The sequence below is a fragment of the Heterodontus francisci genome, chromosome 45 (genome assembly GCF_036365525.1).
Source record: "Heterodontus francisci isolate sHetFra1 chromosome 45, sHetFra1.hap1, whole genome shotgun sequence".
NCBI classification, from domain to species: domain Eukaryota; kingdom Metazoa; phylum Chordata; class Chondrichthyes; order Heterodontiformes; family Heterodontidae; genus Heterodontus; species Heterodontus francisci.
In genome coordinates this window covers 2,017,123-2,024,871 of record NC_090415.1, presented here as the reverse complement: position 1 = coordinate 2,024,871, position 7,749 = coordinate 2,017,123, and the positions used below count along the sequence as shown (strand labels likewise).

Here is a 7,749-nt window from a genome sequence, read left to right as displayed (position 1 = left end):
AGAAGGTTGATGAGGGCAATGCTGTTGATGTGGTGTACATGGACACATGGACTTTCAAAAGGTGTTTGATACAGTGCCACACAACAGACCTGTGAGCAAACTTGTAGCGCCTGGGATGAAAGGGACGGTAGCAACATGGACACGGAATTGGCTGAGTGACAGGAAACAAAGAGTAGTGGTTGATGGATGTTTCTCGAGCTGGAGGAAGGTTTGTCGTGGAGGTCCCCAGGGGTCAGTGTTGGGACCCTTGCTTTTCCTGATATATATTTGATGACCTGGACCTCGGCGCACAGGGCACAACTTCAAAGTTTGCGGATGATACGAAACTTGGAAGCATTGTGAACTGTGAGGAGGATAGTGTCGAACTTCGAAAGGACATAGACAAGTCGGGAGAATGGGCAGGCAGGTGGCAGATGAAGTTCAATGCGGATAAAAGTGAAGTGATTCATTTTGGTGGGAAGAACATGGAGAGACAATATAGAATAAAGGGTACAATTCTAAAGGGGGGTGCAGGAGCAGAGGGACCTGGGTGTATACGTGCATAAGCCATTGAAGGCGGCAGGACAGGTTGAGAGAGCGGTTAATGAAGCATACAGTATCCTGGGCTTTATTAATAGGGGCATAGAGTACGAGCAGGGAAGTTACGTTGAACTTGTACAAGACATTAGTTTGGCCTCCAGCTGGAGTATTGCGTCCAGTTTTGGGCCCTGCACTTTGGGAAGGACGTGAGGGCATTGGAGAGAGTGCAGGAGAGATTCATGACAATGGTTCCAGGGATGAGGAACTTCAGTTACGTGCATCGTTTGGGGGACTTGGAGAAGAGAAGGCTGAGAGGTGATTTGAGAGAGGTGTTCAAAATCATGAGGGGTCTGGACAGAGCAGACAGGGAGAAACTGTGCCCACTCGCGGAAGGATGGAGAACGAGAGGGCACAGATTTGAAGTGTTTGGTAAGAGAAGCAGAAGTGGCATGAGGGTAAAGCTTTTTCACGCAGCGCGTGGTTAAGGTCTGGAACGGGCTGCCTGAGAGTGCGGCGGAGGCAGGTTCGACCGAGGCACTCAGGAGGGAATTGGAGTGTTATCTGAAAACGAAGCATGTGCGGGGCTTCGGGGAGAAGGTGGGGGAGTGGCACCAGGTGAATTGCTCTTCGGCGAGCCAGCACAGAGACGACGGGCTGAATAGACTGCCTCCGTGAGGTAAAAATTCAGGGAGCGAGGGGCCATGGTGGGATTTGAACAGGAGGGTGAGAGCTGTAGGGGCTGGAGGAGGTTACAGAGATAGGGAGGGAGGGAGGTGAGGGGCCATGGAGGGATTTGAAGAGGAGGGTGAGAACTGTAGCAGCTGGAGGAGGTTACAGAGATAGGGAGGGAGGGAGGTGAGGGGCCATGGAGGGATTTGAAGAGGAGGGTGAGAACTGTAGGGGCTGGAGGAGGTTACAGAGATAGGGAGGGAGGGAGGTGAGGGGCCATGGAGGGATTTGAAGAGGAGGGTGAGAACTGTAGGGGCTGGAGGAGGTTACAGAGATAGGGAGGGAGGGAGGTGAGGGGCCATGGAGGGATTTGAAGAGGAGGGTGAGAACTGTAGGGGCTGGAGGCGGTTACAGAGATAGGGAGGGAGGGAGGTGAGGGGCCATGGAGGGATTTGAAGAGGAGGGTGAGAACTGTAGGGGCTGGAGGAGGTTACAGAGATAGGGAGGGAGGGAGGTGAGGGGCCATGGAGGGATTTGAAGAGGAGGGTGAGAATTGTAGGGGCTGGAGGAGGTTACAGAGATAGGGAGGGAGGTGAGGAAGCATGGAGGGATTTGAAGAGGAGGGTGAGAACTGTAGGGGCTGGAGGAGGTTACAGAGATAGGGAGGGATTTGAAGAGGAGGGTGAGAACTGTAGGGGCTGGAGGAGGTTACAGAGATAGGGAGGGAGGTGAGGAAGCATGGAGGGATTTGAAGAGGAGGGTGAGAATTGTAGGGGCTGGAGGAGGTTACAGAGATAGGGAGGGAGGGAGGTGAGGGGCCATGGAGGGATTTGAAGAGGAGGGTGAGAACTGTAGGGGCTGGAGGAGGTTACAGAGATAGGGAGGGAGGGAGGTGAGGGGCCATGGAGGGATTTGAAGAGGAGGGTGAGAACTGTAGGGGCTGGAGGAGGTTACAGAGATAGGGAGGGAGGTGAGGAAGCATGGAGGGATTTGAAGAGGAGGGTGAGAACTGTAGGGGCTGGAGGAGGTTACAGAGATAGGGAGGGAGGGAGGTGAGGGGCCATTGAGGGGTTTGAACAGGTGGATTCCTGTTGAAATCGCTCCAGGGCCCTTCGCCTCTGTCAGGAGGGGAAATAGGGCCGCCATGTTGCGGTGCTATGGAGGGCAGCAGTTGTTGCTGTTGTTGTTGTACAGGCAATGGTTGTGGGGGGAAGCTCTACCCAGAGTGCCGCGGGGCGGGTGACTACGCCCCATCGGGGGGGGGGCGGGGCAACGCATGCGTGTTGCAGCGGGAGGGGCGGAGAGGGAAAGGGAGGAGCCGGCGCCGCGCAAGCGCACGGGAGGAGAGGAAAGGGGAGGAGCCGGCGCCGAGCGGCGGCGACAAAAGGGGAGGTGCCGGCGCCGCGCACTGGAGGAGAAGAAAGGGGAGGAGCCGGCGCCGCGCAGGCGCACCGGAGGAGAGGAAAGGGGGAGGAGCCGGCGGACTGGGGCTGGCATCAATTGGAAGCGAATTCAAAGTGGCGGTGAGTGCACCCACCCCTCCCCCACCCTGACTAACCAGAGCGGCCCCTGGGTGGGGGAGGGGAGGGTGTGGCTGGCAGAGTGGGGGAGGGGCGAGGGGGATTCGACCTGGAGACGACGCTGCTCCATCAGGCCGCGACTGGCCTCCTCCACATCCGGGCGACTGGACGGAATGGGCGGAGCCGGCCCAGGAGGCCACGCCCTCCCGCTCTCGGCCCCGCCCCCTCCCTGGTCCTTTAAAGTCACTGCCATTTCCTTTTCGCTCGCCGACAGTTAATGGAGGTGGTGGTGCGTGTTGTTGCTGGGGGTTGACTGGGTTGTTCGACCAGGGGAGTCGTCGCAGGTTTCTGGGGGTTAGACTGGGATGTTCGACTAGGGGAGTCGTCGCAGGTTTCTGGGGGTTAGACTGGGATGTTCGACTAGGGGAGTCGTCGCAGGTTTCTGGGGGTTAGAGCGGGTTGTTCGACCAGGGGAGTCGTCACAGGTTTCTGGGGGTTAGACTGGGATGTTCGACTAGGGGAGTCGTCGCAGGTTTCTGGGGGTTAGAGCGGGTTGTTCGACCAGGGGAGTCGTCACAGGTTTCTGGGGGTTAGACTGGGATGTTCGACTCGGGGAGGCGTCACAGGCTTCTGGGGTTTGAGAGGGATGTTCGGCCAGGGGAGGCGTCACAGGCTTCCGGGGTTTGAGAGGGATGTTCGGCCAGGGGAGGCGTCACAGGCTTCCGGGGTTTGAGAGGGATGTTCGGTCAGGGGAGGCGCCACACGTTTCTGGGTTAGAGTGGGATGTTCGACCACTGAAGTCGTCATAGGTTTCGTGGTGAGAGCGGGATGTTCGACCAGGGGAGCGTCACAGCTTTTGAATTAGAGCCAGATGTTCGACCAGGGGGAGAAGCCACAGACTTCGGGGGTTACAGCGAGATGTTCCACTAGCGGAGACCTCTCAGGTTCTGTGGTAAGAGCGGGATGTTCGGCCATGGGAGTCATCACACATTTCGTGGTTACAGCAGGATGTTCGAACAGGGGAGTCGGCACAGATTTCGGGGGGTTAGAGCGAGATGTTCGACTAGCGGAGACGTCACATGATTGGGGGTTAGAACGGGATGTTCGACCAGGGGAGTCGTCACACGTTTCGTGGTTACATCAAGGATGTTCGACCAGGGGAGATGTCACAGGTTTTGTGGTGTGAGTGGGATGTTCGACCAGGGGAGTCGAAACAGGTTTTGTGGTTTGAGAGTGATGTTTGACAAGGGGAGGTGTCAGGATCTGTGTAGTTATAGGGGGAACTTCAACCAGGGGTGTCGTCACAGGTTCTGTGGTTAGAGCGGGATATTCAACCAGGGAAGTAGTCATAGGTTTCGGGTTCGAGCAGGATGTTCGACCGGGGGAGTCATCACACGTTTCGTGGTTACAGCAGAATGTTCAGCCAGGGGAGGGTCACAGGTTTTGTGGTTAGAGCGGGATGTTCGGTCAGGGCTGGCGTCACATGTTTCTGGGTTAGAGTGGGATATTCGACCAGGGGAGTCGTCACAGGTTTTGTGGTTCGAGCGGGATATTCCGCCAGGGGAGGCGTCACAGGTTCCTGGGTTAGAGTGGGATATTTGACCAGGGGTGTCATCACAGGTTTTGTGGTTAGAGCGGGATGTTCGGCCAGGGGAGGCGTCACAGGTTTCTGGGTTAGAGTGGGATATTCGACCAGGGAAATCGTCACAGGTTGTGTGGTTACAGCGGGATGTTCGGTCAGGGCTGGAGTCACAAGTTTCTGGGTTAGAGTGGGATATTCGGCCACGGGAGTCGTCACAGGTTTTGTGGTTCGAGCGGGATATTCCGCCAGGGGAGGCGTCACAGGTTTCTGGGTTAGAGTGGGATATTCGACCAGGGAAATCGTCACAGGTTGTGTGGTTACAGCGGGAAGTTCGGCCAGGGGAGGAGTCACGTTTCTGGGTTAGAGCGGGATGTCCGACCAAGGGAGACATCACAGGTTTTGGGGTTTGAGCAGGATGTTCAACCAAGGGAGTCATCACACGTTTCAGAGTTACAGCGTGATGTTCGAACAGGGGAGTCGTCACGTTTAGCGATTTAGAGCGGACTAGAGTGGGATGTTCGACCAGGGGAGTCGTCGCACGTTTCGTGGCTAGAGCAGGATGTTCGACGAGCAGACACATCACAGGTTTCTGGGCTGGAGTGGGATGTTCGACCAGGGGAGCCAGCGTAGGTTGTGTGGTGAGAGCGGGATGTTCAAACAGGGGTGGTGTCGCAGGTTTCAGGGTTAGTGCGCGATGTTCGATCACGGGAGGCGTCGCAAGCCGTGCCAGAGAACGAGATATTCAACCATATGGGGCATTGCAACTCCAATATCTGGAGATGTTCGAGCTGGGTGGTGGGTGGCGGGGTGGAAGGAGTCACAGCTTCTGGTTAGTGTGATATTCGACTGGGGCGGGGTTCACACAGGCAATCTGCAGGGGAGTGAGCTATTTGACCAAGAAGGGCATTACGGCCGAGGTTATTTGTCACAGCCCTGTAATCTGGGCGGGAGTTGGGCGATAACCATTCCATAGTGCCCATTTTGCGATGCCTCTCTAGTCGAATTTCGGCTCAAATCTAACCACGGTGTTTTTGTTTGTTTTGCAGGGGCCTGTCTCTCTCTGTCGCCACTGGCTACCACCCCCCGCCGCCCCGATGGCTGTCCCCGCCCGCCATGCCGATCCCAGGCCCCCTGAGCACGGTGGGGCAGAGGAGGATCCCGCAGCGGGCGGCCACCGCCAGCCCTTCCGGTGCGGAGAGTGCGGCCAGGCCTTCAAGACCTCGTCCAGCCTGCTGCGCCACCGGCACAGCCACGCCGCCGTCAAGCCGTACCAGTGCGCCGACTGTGGCCGCGGCTTCGTCCAGCCCTCGGACCTGAGGGTCCACTGCCGGCGGTGCCCGGGCGTCCAGGAGCTGGCGGAGGAGGCGGCTCCGGCGCTCATCTGCTCGCGCTGCGGCCGCGGCTTCACCGGGGCAGCCGGGCTGGAACAGGCCTGCCCCCGGTGCGTCACTGCCGCGGCGCCCGGCGAGCCCCGCCCCTTCCCTTGCGGCCTCTGCGGGCAGCAGCTCAAGACTGCCTCCAACCTGGCCCGCCACGGCCGCTGCCACGCCGGCGAGCGCCCCTTCCGCTGCGGCGTCTGCGGCAAGGCCTTCGGCCAGTCCTCCAACCTGGCCCAGCACGGCCGCTGCCACACCGGCGAGCGGCCCTACCGCTGCCGGGCCTGCGGCCGGGCCTTCACCTGCGCCGCCCACCTGCGGCGGCACGGGGCCTCGCACGCCGGCCGGCGGCCCTTCGCCTGCTCCGTCTGCGGCCGCAGCTTCGGCCGCTCCTGCAACCTGGTGCAGCACCAGAGCACCCACACCGGCGAGCGGCCCTTCCGCTGCCCAGCCTGCCCTCGCCGCTTTAACCGCTCCTACAACCTGCTCGCCCACCAGCGCTCCCGGCACGGGGCGGCCCTCCCCGGGGCGCAGTCCCCTCCCCCAGACGTCCCCAAGGGCAACCGCTGTGGCTCGAACCCCGGGAGCGATTCCGCAACGGCTGGAGCGATTCCGTAACTCCTGGAGTGACTTTGCCGCATCTGCAGTGCCACAGTATTTCCTGGAGTGACTTGCGAACATCTGTGGAGTGGATTCTCGAACCCTGCGAGTGATTCCGTTAGCTCCTGGAGTGACCCTCGAACACCAAGAATGATTCTGTGACATCTGGAGCGATTCCGTAACTCCTGGAGTGACATCCGAATATCTGGAGTGACTCAGTAACTCCTGGAGTGACTTCCTAACATCTGGAGTGACTCAGTAACTCCTGGAGTGACTTCCTAACATCTGGAGTGACTCAGTAACTCCTGGAGTGACTTCCTAACATCTGGAGTAATTCCCTAACCCCGCGGGCGATTCATCGAGATACCACAAACTGCAGGACGGCGCCCGCTCGCGTGTCCGTCTCCCGCTACTGGGAGTGCCAGGAAATGAGGGACGAGTCCGGAGATCGAGGCTCGGTCAGGATTCACAGCAGCTTTGACCCACTCGATCCTGATATCCGAGAGACACGAGGCGCGGTTTTCCACCCCCTCCCTTGTCTGGACAGTTTAAATCATTCGCGCCGGTGAGAACGGAGGGCGATTTCGGAAAATATAAAACCGTCATGTAATTGATCCCGGTGTGTGTGCGTGTATGGTTTTTCTGCATCCGGGCTCCCGAACCACAGACCTGCCCGAGAGCCCCCGCACTGATACCGTCGGTGACGTTTCTGTCCAGGAATTCAGGACGAGAACCCATCTCAAACCCTGCCCCGCAACAAACCCCCCTCCTCCCCATCTGCTCTCACTTCAAACCCCACTAACCTCATTCTTCATTAAGTTCCACTCCAGAGACTCGATCTCCATAATCCAGGCCGACACTCCCCCGGTGTCAGTACTGAGGGAGTGCTGCACTGTCGGAGGGAGATGTATATACTCTAGGACTTGATCTCCATAATCCAGGCCGACACTCCCCCGGTGCCAGTACTGAGGGAGTGCTGCACTGTCGGAGGGAGATGTATATACTCTCGGACTTGATCTCTATAATCCAGACCGACACTCCCCCGGTGTCAGTACTGAGGGAGTGCTGCACTGTCGGAGGGAGATGTATATACTCTCGGACTTGATCTCCATAATCCAGGCCGACACTCCCCCGGTGTCAGTACTGAGGGAGTGCAGCACTGCCCTCCCTCGCCCAGAGTGGCCCCTCCCAGCGATCCAGCTCTCTCCGGGCGGAGGGGGAAACCCGCAAAGAACTCAGGAGACGACAGTACGAGGCGGGACGCGGGCTTTCAAGTCAATCGGTTTATTGCCATTTACCCAAAGATGCAGCTTCCCTCGCAGGGAACTCCTTTTTTAATTAATGATAAAAATATAACATAAAAGGGGCACGAACGAGGGAGACATGAAGTGAGGCCAGAGAGAGAGAGAGAGAGAGGGAGAGAGAGGGAGGGAGGGAGGGGCACAGAGCTGTCCAGAACGAACCCTGTCTTGAGTACATGCAT

At 58.3% G+C, this 7,749-nt stretch overlaps 1 protein-coding gene across 1 annotated transcript; it reads left to right on the top strand.

The window, feature by feature from the left end:
- Positions 1 to 764: 764 nt before the first annotated feature.
- LOC137356269 (zinc finger protein 696-like) lies at positions 765 to 6,880 on the top strand. Its single transcript, XM_068022139.1, has 3 exons — positions 765 to 948; positions 2,383 to 2,711; positions 5,337 to 6,880. Exons 1-3 carry the CDS (start codon positions 765 to 767, stop codon positions 6,282 to 6,284), a joined length of 1,461 nt encoding a protein of 486 aa, XP_067878240.1. The 3' UTR covers positions 6,285 to 6,880.
- The last annotated feature ends 869 nt before the right edge of the window (positions 6,881 to 7,749 follow it).

Excerpts from the sequence above, each read along its gene's own strand:
- LOC137356269 (XM_068022139.1), top strand. The coding sequence starts at position 765 with ATGGTTCCAGGGATGAGGAACTTCAGTTACGTGCATCGTTTGGGGGAC. Across the intron at positions 949-2,382 it reads GCACAGATTTGAAGTGTTTG|GCAATGGTTGTGGGGGGAAG; the intron begins GTAAGAGAAGCA and ends GTTGTTGTACAG. Across the intron at positions 2,712-5,336 it reads GAAGCGAATTCAAAGTGGCG|GGGCCTGTCTCTCTCTGTCG; the intron begins GTGAGTGCACCC and ends TTTGTTTTGCAG.